The sequence below is a fragment of the Phascolarctos cinereus genome, unplaced genomic scaffold (assembly GCF_003287225.1).
Source record: "Phascolarctos cinereus isolate Bilbo 61053 unplaced genomic scaffold, phaCin_HiC Scaffold_4;HRSCAF=312, whole genome shotgun sequence".
Taxonomy (NCBI): domain Eukaryota; kingdom Metazoa; phylum Chordata; class Mammalia; order Diprotodontia; family Phascolarctidae; genus Phascolarctos; species Phascolarctos cinereus.
Genome location: NW_027555847.1, coordinates 683,517,138 through 683,531,628, shown reverse-complemented (window position 1 = coordinate 683,531,628; position 14,491 = coordinate 683,517,138). Strand labels below are relative to the sequence as shown.

Genomic DNA, 14,491 nt, shown 5'->3' with positions numbered 1-14,491 from the left:
ACACCCTCTCCGAGGCTCGCTTCCGCTTTGAGCCGCTCCGGCCAATAGGCTCCAGCATCCAAGCTCGGGCTCTAGCCAATGGCTTTACATCTTGCTGCGGAGTCTACTTTGGGCGGATGTGGCTTCAGAGACTGGCGGAAGCAGCCGTCGGACCTAACAGGATGGGGGTGAAGCTGGAGGTTTTTCGGGTCAGTGCTGGGGGACTGGGGCGTGTGGGACAGTGCTTCTCGGGGCCTGTGTCTGGGGCAGGTAGGGGCCTTTGGGGATGGAATCTAGAAGCTGAACATATTGACACCCCGTCCCCCACGCCCTTATCCCTATTCCATGACTGCCCCCTCCCTACCGCCTGGTTAGGCAGCGTTACCTAATGTGGAGCCAAAAGATGCTTCTTCTGAATCCTTCCGAGGCTCTTTAATTTGGCTCTGGGGCCTTCCATGTGACAGCCCTTCAAACATTTGAACCCACTAGGTGGCTCAGTGGATAGAGCTCTAGCCTTGGAGTCAGGAGGACGTGGGTTGAAATCCAGCCTCAGACACATGACACTTATTAGCTGTGTGACCTTGAGCAAGTCACTTAACCCTGATTGCCTCATCAAAAAAAAGAAAAAACCCACAAACATTTGAACCCAGTAGCCCTCTCCTCTCCCCTCCCCAGTCTCCTCCAGCCTTCTCTTCTCTGCGTTAAACATGCACCTCCAGTTCCTTCAACTAATCTTCAAGTGATAGGAACTCAGAAACCATCACCTTGGGGTCACCTTCCTCTTGTCACTCTGCGATCTTAAACTATGATTCCTAAAACTGAACAGATGACTCCAAATGAGATCTGATCCATGGTGATGATGAGGATGTATTTATATAGTGCTTTAAGATTTTGCAAAGTATGTTACAAGTATCTCATTTTATCCTTGCTAGGAAGGGAGTAAGCATATATTAAAGCTCCTGATATGTGCTGTAAGTGCTTTACAAATAGTATCTCATTTAATCCTGGCAACAATCCTGGGATGCAGATGCTGTTATTACCCTCTTTTTACAGTTGAGGAAACTGAGACTTAGAGAAGTTCATCGATTTGTTCAGGGTCATAGTAAGTGTCTGAGGTAGGATTGGTGCCCTAAGTCCGCTCTAAAGACTGTACTAGGTGGGGCAGCTAGGTGACACAGTGGATAGAGCACTGGCCCTGGATTCAGGAGGACCTGGGTTCAAATCTGGCCTCAGACATGTAACACTTACTAGCTGTGTGACTCTGGGCAAGTCACTTAACCCCATTGCCTAGCCCAAAACAAAAAACCAAAAGACCGCTCTAGGAGAAGTGGTACTATCACCTCCTTATTTTGGAAACTAGGATAGAGAATGTACTAGACTGTGATTTCATAAGTATAGGGAGCCCTCAGGAGGGGCTTCTATCAATGCTGGTCAGCACCTTCTCTGATCACAGAGAGTGGCCTTGCATGGACAGATTAAGGGATTTGCCCAGAACCACTCAGCCAGTATGTGTTAAAGGCTGAACTTAAATCCATCTCCAAAGCTAACTTTCTGTCCACTGTTCCACGCTGTCTCTCACCTTATATCTCTTAACTCTCTTGGCATCTTCCCAGGATGGCATTAGTTTTTTTGATGGTCACATCCCACCGCTGACTTATACTGAGTTCACTAAAAACATCCGAATTGTTTTTTCTCAAACTTCCATCGAACCATAACTCCCTCATCCTGTGCTTGTGAAGTTGAATTTTTTTTTTAAGACTTTACATTTGTCTGTATGGATTTTCATCTTATTAGGCCTAGCTCCACATTCTTGCATGTCAAGATCTTTTTGGATCCTGACTCTGTCATACAGTATGTTAACTATTATCTAGTTCCCAGTTCTGTGTTATCTACAGACTTGATGAGCCATGCTATCAATTCCTGTATCCAAGCATTTGGTTAAAACTGCTAAATAGAGGGCAGCTAGGTGGCGCAGTTGATAGAGCACCGGCCCTGGGGTCAGGAATACCCGAGTTCAAATTCGGCCTCAGACATATGATACTTCCTAGCTGTGTGACTCTGGGCAAGTCACTTAACCCCAATTGCCTCACTAAAAAAAAACAGCAAAAAACAAACAAAAACTGCTAAATAGTCCAGAACAGAACATAGATCCTTGGACCACTCAGGCCATTTCACTGGAGACCTTCTGTTTATTGACATTGAACCCCTAATGACTACTCTTTGAGTCTGGTCTTTAACCTAGTTTTAAATCTATCTAACTATATGATATAGTAGCCAGATGGCACAATGGATAGAGTGCTGGGCCCAGGGTCAGGAAGATGCCTCTTCCTGAATTCAAATCTGGCCTCAGACACGTACTAGTTGTATGACCCTGAACAAGTCACTTCACCCGGGTTGCCTCAGTTTCTTTGCCTGTCAGATGAGCTGGAGAATGAAATGGCAAATCACTCCAGTATCTTTGCCAAGAAAACTCCAAATGGTGTCACGAGGAGTTGGACATTGCTGAACAACAAGAAATGGTAGTGTAGTCCGTGGCTTCCCATGTTTTCCACAAGAATAGAATAAGATACTTTATCAGATACTTTGGTAAGAGCCAAGTAAACTATACCTACAATTTAAGCTATTAATAACCCTTTCAGAAAAGAAAATAAAGTTAGTCTGGCATGACGTGTCCTTGGTGAAACTAAACTGGCTCTTTTTAATCCCTGCTTCCTTTTCTGGATGGTGTCTGCCTGTCCCTTCCCTGTTGTATTTTAGAATTTCTGCAAGAATTGAAGTCAAGCTTAGTAGTTTCCAATTTACAGGTTTTATTTTCTTCCTTGATGAAAAGTGTCTTGTTGAACTTGTTGGGGGATGTTATAGAGGAGAATCCTATTAAAGTATGAGCTGAGCTGGATTTGTTCTGAGGTCCTTGCCAACTCTGAGATTCTTGATTTTGAATAGTCCAGTTTGTCTGGAAGGGAATGAATGAGATAAGTTTGGAAAGGCAGAATGACCCAAGATTGGAGAGGGTCAAGCTTGTCAGGCAAAGTAGTTTGAACCTCACTTGGGAGTCTGTAAGGAGCCACTGAAGATCTTTGAGTCAAGTGACATGAGCAGATCTATGATGCAGATTATTCCAAAAGTGTGGTGAAGGATAGCTTAGAGGCAGGGAAAGAAGGGAGTCAGAAATTCAATTCAATTCTACTGGCATTTACTGAGTACCTCCTGAGTACATGCCCATGTTGCTAGGTGCTGAGATACAAAGACATGAATGATCCAGTGCCCGCCTTCAGGGATCTTACAGTTGGGGGAGAGGGGTAGATAAGGAAATACAAAATATATACAAAGTGATAATGGGCAGCATGAAAATTTTCCTGGAGGTGGCGGTGCTTAAGCCAAGCCCTGCAGGAAGATAGAGGTGCCAAGGTGCAGAGGAGACAAGGCAGAGCCTGCCAGCTGTGGACCGTATGGAAGGAGGAGGCAGAATTTCCTTCCTGTGGAGCATCAAGTAGGCCAGTATGGCCCGAGGATAAAGTGGGTGAGGGGGAATAATGTAAAATATTATAATATGGACATTTGAAGGGAGAGATTAGAGCCAGATGGGAGAGGGCTTTAAATGCCAAACAGAAGAGTTAGTATTTTATCCCAGAAGCAGTAGGGAGTGACCACGATTCTTCAGCTTGGGCAGTTTCAGTGGATCCCTGTTGATTCTGAAACAATATGGTATAGTGGATAAAGATCGAGATTCGGAGATAGGCAGACCTGGGTTCAAATCTAGCCTCAGTTACTAGCTGTATGGCTTTGGGCAAATCATTACCCTCTATGGGTCAATGTCCAATGCTTTAGGAATATGAAGCTGGTAGCTGGGGAGGATGGATGGTAGGGGAGGAGATTGGAGACAAGGTGGCCAATTAGGAGGCCATTGCAATAGTTCAATAGAAGGTCATTGAAGGACTTGCTAGGGTGGTGGAAGTGTGAGCAGGGAGAAAGAAACAATATTAATAATCATAGCTCACAGTAATATAGGGCCTACTGTGTGCAAGGCACTGTGCTAAGGACTTTTCAATTATTATCTCATTGTATCCTCACAACAATCCTCACAGGTAGGTGCAGTTATTATCCCCATTTTACAGTTGAGGAAATGGAGGCTGAAAGAGATAACATGATTTGCCCAGGGTCACACAGCTAGGAAGTGTTTGAGGCTAGATTTGAACTCAGGTCTTCCTGGCTGCAGGCCTGGCACTGTATTCCCTACATCAGCTAGCTGCCTCATGTTGCAATCAACAGGAACTGGGTTAAATGTAACCCCAAAGAAATTTATATTAGATTACGGTTACTTTGTATCTACCCTCTATGTGTGTGTCTCTGGTATATATCTCTTTATGCACATGTTTTCTCCTTAAATGATGTTAGAATGTAGGGGTGATTTTCACTTTTTTTTTTTATTCCCTGTACTTAGCACAGTACTGGCACAGACTTGTTGATTGAATAAGTGTGCTATAGTGGAAAAGGCCCTCCACTCACAGTGAAGAATGCCCGGGCTCAGATCCTCGCCCTGTCACTTACCATCCTTCTATCCTGGGGCAATAATAATTGACAGATTTCACCTTAGTGTTTGCAGAGTGTCGTTGGGACACCTGCCTCGTGAGGTGAGTGGTGGATTATTATCGTGCCTCTTTTACAGATGAGGAAATTGAGGTGCTGACAGGCTTCATGACTTGCCTGTGATGACCCAGCTGGTAGAAAGTCACATGACCTTAGTTTCTTCCAGTGTCGAATTCAGTTAATTTGCATCACCTACCTCACAGGGTTATTGTGAACGAGGGCTTGATAGACCTTACTTTGTTGTTGTTCAGTTGTTTCAGTCATGTCTGACCCTTTGTGACCCCATTTGGGGTTTTCTTGGCAAAGATATTGGAGTGGTTTGCCATTTCCTTCCCCAGCATATTTGACAGATGAGGAAACTGAGGCAAACAGAGTGAAGTGACTTTCCCAGGGTCACACAGCTAGTAAGTGTCTGAGGGCAGATTTGAACTCGGGTCTTCCTGACTCCAGACCTGTCCTCTATCCACTGCACCACCTGCGTGCTCTTGGCAGACTTTAAAATGCTGTAGACATATGAGCTCTTGTTATCATTAAGGAAGATTGTTCTGGCAGCGGCAGAAAGGTCTTTCTGGGGAGAATGAGAGTGCTAAGAGCTGCTTGGTTATTGTAGTTGTCCAAGTGGGCCTGGGCTGGGGCAGCGTCAGTGAGACCAGAAAAGGGAGGAGGAAGATTCCAAGTGTGTGACAGAGATGGTATCAACAGAGCTTGGGATCTGATTGTATATGCGAGGTAAGTGAAAGGAAGGGTCAGAAACAGCCCCCAGATTATGGACTTGAAACTCAGTAAATACCCAATCTAGTGCCCCAGAGAAATAGTGACATCCAAGAAAATGGGTGGGAGGGAAGATAGTAAGCTAAATTTTGGACACAGTGAGTTTGGGGTGCCGGCTAGAGAAGCAGGTGGGAATGTCTTTAAGGCAGCTGGCGAGGCGTATCTGGAGCTCAGAGGGAAGGTCAGAGCTAGAGTTGCAGGTTTTGAGGTCATCTGCGTAGGGGAAGTAGTTGAAATCTTGGAGGTGAAAGAGATTGTCAAAGGAGAAAAGAAGAAAGCCCAGGACAGATCCTTGGGGGTAGCCACATTAAGAGGTTTTGTAAAGTAAAGAGAGGGCAAAAAGTTGTTAAAGAGGCAGGAGAACCTAGACGGTATAGAGTTGTCCCAGCCCCACTGGGCCTCAGTTTCCCCATCTGTAAAATAAAGGAGATTGGGCTAGATGGCTTTTGAAGTCTTCCAGCTCTAAAGCTGGGACCCTGTGATCTCTGGAGCAGCCATGGCTCTGTAACCTGGGGTCCTTGGTAGATTTCAGGGGGTTGGAAAATTTGGATGGGAAAAAACTCGACATTTCCATTTTTACTATTTCCCCCGACTGGTTTAATTTCCTTCAATGATTTAAATACATTGTTCTGAGAAGGGCTTGATAGGTTTCACCAGACTTCCAGAAGGGATCATGGTACAAAATGGTTAAGACTCTTGGTGTAAAGGTCAAAAACACTACCTAGAGAAGTCAAAGAGGAAAGGGACTGAAAAGAGTCCATTGGACTTGGTAGATCCAAAGTTCACTGGTGACTGTGGAGAGGGCTGTACAAGAGCGTGATGGGAGTCAACGCTGGGTTGCACCGGGGTTCACTTCACGAAATATGAGGTGCCTGTTGTGCTAGGCTGTGAGCGAGGCCCTGGGGAAAGAAAGACGAAAACAATGTCCCTGCCCTCACAAAGTCTACTCTGTGTGTGTGTGTGTGTGTGTGTGTGTGTGTGTGTGTGTGTGTGTGTGTGTGTGTGTGTGTGTGAATACAGCTTATACACTGATAATTCTAGAGGGAGAGAGCCCTGGCAGATTCATGAAAGTGTGTAGGGAGAGATAGTAAAGACTTGGAGGAACTCAGCTTAGGTGTATTCCAAAGTATACTTTTTATTTCTCAAAATATATTTGTGGCTTAAGATATATTTTAAAAAATCAGTGAGAACAAGAAATTTCACAGACATAGTCAAACAAGGTTTTAAAAGGCTAAAGATAGGGGCAGCTAGGTGGCACAGTGGATAGAGCACAGGCCCTGAAGTTAGGGGGACCTGAGTTCAAATGCGGCCTCAGACCAAACATTGACACTGACTAGCTGTGTGACCCTGGGCAAGTCACTTAACCCCAATTGCCTAAAAACAAAACAAAGCTAAAGATAAATTTCAGTTATACATGGAAAATAATGTAGCAAGCTGATTTCTATAGTGAAAAATGATAACTTAAAATTTTACTTTCCAAAATAGGAAAATTCGTGTTTCAATCTGAAATTCTACAAAATGAGAATTGTTTTATATGTAGTTGTTCATTAATCTTGAGAAATGATGTCTAAGCTAGTTGTCTGTCTCCTAGTTGGTGTTCCATGGAGGCAAGTCCAGGGCTACTTGATCTCCCTCTATGGGTGATTATAATAATTATTATTATTTAAAATTTTCATTCTTGTTGGAATGAAAGACTTCTGTAGGTGACTTTGAAGCAGTGGGGAGACATGCCCTCCATTCTCTGTCCTTTTCTAGATGACGTTGTACCTCACCTTCCCGGTGGCCATGTTCTGGGTGTCCAACCAGGCTGAATATTTTGAGGAATATGTCATCCGGCGCAAGGTAGACCAGGGGCTCAGGAAGGAGGGGTCTGATGTGCTCCTGGCAACAGAGTGGGGACCCACTGGGGGAAGAACATGCCCCGCTCTCTGCATTCTGTGGTTTCAGAAGCCAGGCTTGCTCTGCCTCCCTGCATGGCAGGTGTACCTAGTGGGGCATTGAGGTACCCTTGGACTAGGAGTCTGGACTTACCGTGTGGCCTTCACACTCTCACTATTTTCTGCAATGAGAGGGATGGACTCCATGGTCTCTGAGGTCCCTTCTAGCTCTGATGTTCAGTGCCAATCACACTTGGCACCATGTTCATCTAAGTAGCAGTAAGGACTGGAGGCAAGATGTCCTGTATAACCCAGAGCTCCCCCTGGGAGGGTTGGGGGTCTTGAGAGGGCTCCTTTGCCTAGAAGGAGACACTTCTTCCTTTCTCTCCTGGCCCTGCTGGGGTAGGGGTGGGGGATACCATGTCTGTTCCTGGTCCTGTCCCTCTTCTCCAGCAACTTCTTCTCTTTCTGCAGCAGGAAATCTTCCCTCCGGAGCGAGAAGACCAGGTGAAGCCTTGATCTTCCCCATCATATGTGGGGGGAAGAATGGTTGGGTTGGAATGGCAGTGGGAAATATTTCTAGGGTGTGTCTCTGCCCTCACTCAGGCTAGGTGAAAGCCTAGTTTGAAGTAAGAACTCCTGGGCTCAAATTCCTACTGTGGGCTCAGGAAAAGCTGGAGTACCCTCAGGAAGGCACAGGTGAGAACCAGGTTCTGGGTGCAGGAGGCCATGGCCTAGGAAGGAGCGCCTAGCTCAGGGGTGAAGCCAGAGGTTGGAGGGATAGGCTGGGTGTTCCACTCTTCTCTCATGTCTGCCTCATTCTTCCCCCCCCCAAAAAAAAATATTCCAGATTGGAGTGGGACTGGGTTCCAGGGATTGTGGGCCAGGGCCATAAATCTGAATTCTCTTGTGACATTCTACCTCAACCTGTGTTAGCGGCGGGAGCTGGAAGACTTCAAGGAGCGAATGCGGAAGCAGCGTGAAGAGAGACTCCGCCGGACTTCCCAGCAGTGACCTGGGCTGTATCTGGAAATCAGTGCACCCCGTCTCTCCCCCAAAACCTGGCTGCTGCACAGCAGGGCTACAGGATTGGGGCTCCTGCCGTCCCCACCTTCTGCTGAGGCACTCTGGAGGCCACCATCCCCTGCTCAGTCCCTGGCTCCCCCATGGCCCTGCAGACGTTTATGGCCTCGAGATCTCCCCTGCCCTGGACCGGCTGGTCAGATGCATTGCCCAAACACACATCAACCCTGTGCCCTTCCCCCACTTTGGTCCCTGGCTTTCAGGGCTCTACCTAGGAACCATTCAGGGATCAGTGTCTGAGTCCAAAGAGAGCAGAGAGAAAACCTTGTATTTTTCTATCCTGATTCTTTAAGCCAATGACAATAACAACTCAGTCTGACCCCTACTCAGTTTATGTGAAAGCCTTTTATTTGGTGATGTGGGACTGATAAGAGCATGGAAGCGGGGCCTAGCCCTCAGGGGCCAGTGGTTTGGGGGTGGGGGCTGCTGTTCCTTCGGAAGCTGAGGGCAGAGGGGTCTTGAGGAACCAATAGGGGATGGTGGCTGCGATTCCCAGTTCCTTGCTCCACACCATCCTGTAGGGACAGGGAGAAGGACCAGTTTAAGGTACTCTTCCGGGAAGCAGAAAGGTGGCAGATCTGGCAGGGGCCATAGAGAGCCTAGTCCCTTCATTTTACACATTGGGAAACTGAGGCCTACACAGAGATGAGGACTTTCCCAAGGTTACATATTCAGGTCATGACTGAGCTCTTTCTGCTCTGCCATCCTGCCTCCCAGGCCCACTTCCCTCCTGGTCTAGCCTCAGTAAAGGCAGAAACAGGCAGGAACCTCCTTCCCTAGAAACAGGATTTTCCTATTCTCTCTACATGATTAAGAAGGCAGTGAAGCCTCTTCCTTACCCTCTGAGTCTTCTGTACCCAAGAGAAGCCACCAGGCTCTGTGGCTTCATGGGAGGGAGGGATAAAGGCTGTGGGGACTGAAGTAGAAGCTAATGAATGGGATCTTGGGAAATGTTTTGGTTCTTGGGGTCTCTGGGATACAAGGTCCAGGATGTCTGGTTTCTGTTTCCAGAGAGTCTCACCCTCCCCTTGTGTGGGACTGGGATGCCCTGGGTTAATTAAGAGCAGGGAGACCAGAGATTAGCAAGAGGTGGAGGAGAAGTGGAACACTCCCTCTCCAAACCAAAACAAAACCCTTTCCCATTCTTTCTTCCCAGAGTTCGGGGCTGAACTGCTGAGTATGTTTAGAACCCAGGCAGTTTGCTTCTCAGTTTTCTCCCTGCCAGTACAAGAACCTGCTTTCCCCTCCCAGTCTCACTGCCAGGGTAGCCCCATACCTTAGGCGCCACAGACTGGAAGCCAGGCAGGTAGTTGATGCTGACACGTTGGTCGTCCATGCGGCGTGCCTGGGTGTCGGCCACCATGTCCATCAGGTTGTCCATCTCCGGAGGAGCAATGGGGTTAGGGCTGGGGCTGCGGCTGCTCTCTGGGGGAAGAGGATGAAAGGGGTTCAGGCCTGAGCGCTCTGCAAGCTGTGGGGACCAGTTGCGACAGCTTCAGCTGTGGAGGGGGTCTGGGGTCGGGCTGGGGAAGGAGACCAAGAGCCTACGGAGGTGACTGGAGCACCCCATTCCTGAAGGAGGCAAACCTGGGGCTGTGGGGAGACACACACGAACCTTAATCCGATTAGAAGAGGGCTCCCTGGGCACACAGGTACACAGATACACACTCGTAGGCATGAACACATGTACATTTGCACTCATCCAAGTTCATTCACCCTTCTGGACACACTCACTGTTGGGAGGCCCCTGGCCTGGTTCAGTCTGCAGGGGGCAGCGCTGCTCCTCCATCCGAGCACCCTGGACATGGCTTAGCAGGTTGAAGAATCCATCCTCCTCTGGGGTCCCTGCCTGAGGCATCGAGGACTAGGGTTAGCCCTGGCACTATCATCCTTCAATCCTGAGGGCCTTCTCTGCTAGGGATCCTAGGTCTAGTACCAGAAGGGATCTTAGAAGCCATTGGGTTCAACCCCCTCATTTTTCAGATGAAAATTCATTTCAGAGAGGTTAAGTGACATCCAAGATAACAGCAGTGTCTGATGGGGTTCGACCCTAGGTCTTCCTGATTCTTCCAGGCTGTATTTATTTATTCCACCTCCCCTGCCAAATCTCTTGATCTTTGACATTACCTGAGATCAAATGGGGAAATGGAGCTGAGAGCTCTTGTTGTGGGCCCCCCTTCCCACTAGACCAGAGGAGCCTCTAGTACTTCTCCCACTGCCTCCTTTGCTTACTTTCCCTGCTGCCCTCCACCCCAAATAAGGAGTATCTCAGGCCACCTCTGTCACACCCACCATGCTCCCCAGGTCTTGGCCCAGCCTCCAGCCCCTTTCTCTTTGTTCCAGGTTCTGGGATCTAGCTCTTCATTCCTTTTCCAAGTCTAGGTTTCTAGTTCTCTCCCAGGTCTGTGAGGGAGGGCAGGGATACCTTTTTGCCTCCACCTCCATAAATGAGAAAGAAAATGCTTTTTTTCTCCTTTACCCTAGTGATGGTTGTGGGTGACCCTCTGCCATCCTGCCCATCTTACCATGCTCTGAAGCTGCACTGCCTGCTCTCTGGCATGAGAATCCAGTGTGAATGATATAAATGGCTTACCATCTTGTACTGTCCCCACTCCTACCTCTGCCCCTAGGGACCCACAAATCAGGATAGTTCTGGCTATAGCCATGTGGCTGCAGCTGGCTCTGGGGAGAGGCATGTCAGTTCCAACTTCAGTGGCCTAGATCAGAGGCTGAAGGAGGTGTTTGGGAACAAATTACTCCCTTGGGAGAGCCAAACTCTACCCTCTCCCCTAGCTCCTGGATTGCACCCTGCCCCCCATGACTTTGTGGCCCTTTCACCTTAACTGGGGCCTTACACCCAGGTATCTCTTTCCATCCTCCTCCCTCCCCCTCAAACTGGAAACTAGGTCATTGGCCTCCTTTTTGGCTCTAAGCCTTCAGAGACACTGGCCTTGCTAATGAGATACCTGCTAATTAGAGTCGTGTTGGTACAATCGGGAGATCTGAGACCTGGCAGGACTTGGAGATCACAAGGGAGCAACCAGGTGGGGTGGGAAAGTGGGGGAGCTGTGCTGGTGTCTTCACCTCCTAGGCTATGAATCCCCCATGCCCTCCTGACCAGGATGGGGGCCCCTGTTTACCTCACTGGGAGGACTTGAATCTGCTTCTTTCTCCTCTTTTCCCTCCAGCTCAGCCATCAGACTGGATCCCTAGGTGATCCCTTACTAGACCCCTTGCTCTGTACTGTGTACCCCCTTCTGCTGAGTTCTTCTGCCCCTAGACCCACTGCAGATGTCTGATTCCAGCTCCCACTGTTGCTTTTGGCATCTGGAGTAGGACTTTTAAAGGGTGGGGGAAACACCCACGATCCTCCAGCAAGCCCCAAATCCTAGACTCCATCTGGGAGTCCCCCCCTCTCCATCTGCTCCCACCCAGACTAAGCCCCATAAAGATCATCCAGATAATTGTTTTCGTGGAACTACACTGGGTGCTGGGTGGGGGTGGGGTGCCCAGGCCTCCTCCTTCTCCCCCAACTTCATCTCGCTCCCAGCATTCTGGCCCTCCCTCCCACAATCCGTGATTTCCACATTCTTGACCTGTAGCCCTGCTCTGAAACTCACCTGTGCCACTCACACCCCAGAGTCATAGGATCCATGCCCTTCCCCCTACCCCAACAGCTCTCATCTGGGTCAGCAGGGTCTGGGAGCAGGCATACTGAAGGTTCAAGGTAGGGTCTCCCAGACAACTGGGGGGCAGGGCCGCATAGGGAGAGGCCAAGCGGGAGAGAGCATGGAGAAGGCAGAGACCCCGGAGCCCACAGCCTCGTGGGCGGTACTTATAGCCTCCCTGTAGCGAAGACGTGCTAGAGATGGTGATCCTCACTTCACCAGAGGCCTCCCTAGCCCCAGCCCTCCTAACTGGTACCTGGGAATGCATTCTTTCTGGATAGCTAGGGATCAGGCCTTTCCCACAAAGAGCCCTTTTGTTGTGTGAGGACCTTTGGGAGTCAGGGCATCTTCCCTTGCTTCATGGCTCCCCACTCTTACCACCCCAAACAATGTCTCCTCTCTCTTCTGTCCACCTGTCCAAAGATGTGGATGGACCTGTCTGGTCAGACTGGTATTGGTTGGCTCAGTCAGTCTCCTTGGTTATGTTTCCTCAGGGAATGGGATTATTCTCCTCCCTGGAGGGGTCCTTACCTCCTTATATACCCACAAGGGCCTTATTACCAGCTCTGCATAGCCTTTGGGTCCAGGCTTTGGGGTGGTTACCACAGCAACACTCTCCATCGGGGGCCAGACCTAGCTAGGGGAGGAGCAGGAGCTGGAGGTCCTATTCTTCCCAAGATCCCCACCCCTCACTTCCCCAAACTCTGCCAGTCCCCCAAGGTTTTCCAGTTCCTCAAAGTGATGTCTTCAAAAGCTCATTCCCTGAATTCCCCCATTCAAGAATTAGAGTGGGTTGGGGAGGGAGGTCCTGGATCAGATCCCTCCATATCAGAAGAGGTTCATGAATGTTGTCTTAGAGTGTTGGAAGAGATGTTAGGGGAGAGGAGTATACATTGGCTGCATCATTTTTTGACACAGTTTCCTGGGGATGGAGAAACATGATACATAGTTATAGAACCCCCTTCCCCCAAGTACACACACACACACATAACACACAGAGGTGACAAATCCCTCTATCTACCCCCATTCTGGTGACGGTAGTTGCCTGGAGTTCTGATCATACTGATCCCTCCTCAGGATAAAGGAGGTTCTGGGGACCCCACTGTTACGTGTCAGTTAGAACATGTGACTGTATTTCTATGTATATCATAAGCTAGGAGGGATTGAGGAAGGTCAAAAGTAGGAGGGAACTGAGTATCTAGTTCAATCCCCTCATTTTATGGAGGAGGAAACAGCCCCAGAGAGTGGCAAAGGGCTTATCTGTGTGTATAATACATGTATCCCTGTGTCCTTTGCCTAGGTAAGCATTCACTAGTGAATGTAGAACTGTGCCACTGTGTCTGTCCTTGAACCAGTCTGGGCTCAAGAGGCAGTAGAATTGATGAAGCATGCTATCTACTTCCTAACAGAGAAAAGATCAACTCAGAGGGCAGAATGAGACTTTTTTTTTATATGACAAATACAGGAATTGGTTTTGCTTGACTGCATGTTTGTTACAAGGGTTTTGTTTTGTTTTCTTTTTCCCAAAGGGAAAGGGGTGGTGGTGGAAGAAGAAATGAGTTTGTTAATCGAAAAAAATTTTTTAAAGGAGGCAGGGCAGTGTAATGGTTATAGCAAAAAAGCTGGAGCCAGGAAGAGCTAGGTTTGCCTTCCACCTGTCACACGGACAGGCTGTATGATCTTGGGCAAGTCACTTAATGTCTTTAAACCAATAGGGTCGGAGGTGTTTGAGTACCGGCAATATGGGGTTTGCATGTGTGTTTGTGTGGGGGCATTGGGGCACGGTAATTGTACTGGTAGAGTGCAGAGAGAGCTGGTGGCAGTCAGGAAGATAGAGACCCTAGTCCTGCTCCAGCCGAATACTGGCTGTGTAATTCTGGGCAAATCCTTTACCCTCTCATCTCACTATTTCACTCATTTTACAACTCTCTGACTATATTAATAACGAACTTTTAAGTATCACTCTTAAGGTTTCCACGTGGCAGATCTCTCTATACTACAGAAATCAGCAACGAAAGGACGGAGGAAAGAAGGGAGGGAGGGAGGAAGGAAGAACAGACTTAACTAACCCAGGTTGATACTCACCAGCTGTGTTATGTGACCCAAGGGGAAGTCACTGATCTTTTCTGAGCCAGTAGCGATAATAGCGGTTGCAAACTTTCATGCCCTATATAAATGAATATTATTAGGTGAATTTGTAACTGTCTCTGTATCTTTGTGAGCCTCCGAGTACTCGAGTGCCTTCTTGCAATTGCTAACGCTTACATAGCGCTTTAACGTGTGCAAAGTGCGTTTCAAATATCTCGTAACACCGGGAGGTAGGTGCTATTGTTATCCCCATATTACCGATGGGAAAACTATTATCAGGAGTGTTCGCTCTAAAGAGAACGAGCGCTCCGGGCGCCACGGAGCACTTTCTCGTCTTCCCACCTTCCTTCTCACTTTCCCACCTTCCCGAAACAGACTCCCAGAGAAGAAATGGACTCGCAGTGGGGAGCTGGGGAGCTGGGTCAGGTGGTTGGGGCG

At 48.3% G+C, this 14,491-nt stretch overlaps 2 protein-coding genes across 7 annotated transcripts; one reads left to right on the top strand and one right to left on the bottom strand.

Annotated features, from left to right (window-relative positions):
* Positions 1-82: 82 nt before the first annotated feature.
* PET100 (PET100 cytochrome c oxidase chaperone) lies at positions 83-8,622 on the top strand. 4 transcript variants are annotated; one of them, XM_020979847.1, is made up of 5 exons: positions 112-188; positions 4,421-4,610; positions 7,093-7,179; positions 7,692-7,721; positions 8,151-8,622. In XM_020979847.1, the coding sequence occupies exons 2-5, from the start codon at positions 4,494-4,496 to the stop codon at positions 8,226-8,228; spliced, it is 312 nt and encodes a 103-aa protein (XP_020835506.1). In that variant the 5' UTR covers positions 112-188; positions 4,421-4,493; the 3' UTR covers positions 8,229-8,622. The 4 variants fall into 4 exon arrangements, with proteins under 4 accessions (XP_020835507.1, XP_020835506.1, XP_020835504.1 ...); XM_020979845.1 differs by having other exon boundaries at positions 7,689-7,721; XM_020979846.2 differs by having other exon boundaries at positions 123-188; positions 4,426-4,610; positions 7,689-7,721.
* Position 8,623: 1 nt separating this feature from the next.
* On the bottom strand, positions 8,624-14,465 carry PCP2 (Purkinje cell protein 2). 3 transcript variants are annotated; one of them, XM_020979844.2, is made up of 5 exons: positions 14,051-14,465; positions 12,497-12,602; positions 10,032-10,146; positions 9,574-9,722; positions 8,624-8,812 (listed from the first exon to the last, which is right to left on the bottom strand). In XM_020979844.2, the coding sequence occupies exons 2-5, from the start codon at positions 12,584-12,586 to the stop codon at positions 8,693-8,695; spliced, it is 474 nt and encodes a 157-aa protein (XP_020835503.1). In that variant the 5' UTR covers positions 12,587-12,602; positions 14,051-14,465; the 3' UTR covers positions 8,624-8,692. The 3 variants fall into 3 exon arrangements, with proteins under 3 accessions (XP_020835503.1, XP_078010363.1, XP_078010364.1); XM_078154237.1 differs by having other exon boundaries at positions 12,497-12,598; XM_078154238.1 differs by lacking the exons at positions 12,497-12,602; positions 14,051-14,465 and adding an exon at positions 10,590-10,774.
* Positions 14,466-14,491: the final 26 nt, after the last annotated feature.

Bases quoted from the DNA above. Each gene is read 5' to 3' on its own strand.
- PET100 (XM_020979845.1), top strand. From the start codon at position 4,494: ATGCCCGGGCTCAGATCCTCGCCCTGTCACTTACCATCCTTCTATCCT. The intron at 7,180-7,688 runs GTAGACCAGGGG...CTCTTTCTGCAG, and splicing joins AATATGTCATCCGGCGCAAG to CAGGAAATCTTCCCTCCGGA. The intron at 7,722-8,150 runs GTGAAGCCTTGA...AACCTGTGTTAG, and splicing joins CTCCGGAGCGAGAAGACCAG to CGGCGGGAGCTGGAAGACTT.
- PCP2 (XM_020979844.2), bottom strand. From the start codon at position 12,586: ATGGAGAGTGTTGCTGTGGTAACCACCCCAAAGCCTGGACCCAAAGGC. The intron at 10,147-12,496 runs GTAAGGACCCCT...TCGATGCCTCAG, and splicing joins CCTTGTGGGTATATAAGGAG to GCAGGGACCCCAGAGGAGGA. The intron at 8,813-9,573 runs GTATGGGGCTAC...CTGTCCCTACAG, and splicing joins TCCAGTCTGTGGCGCCTAAG to GATGGTGTGGAGCAAGGAAC.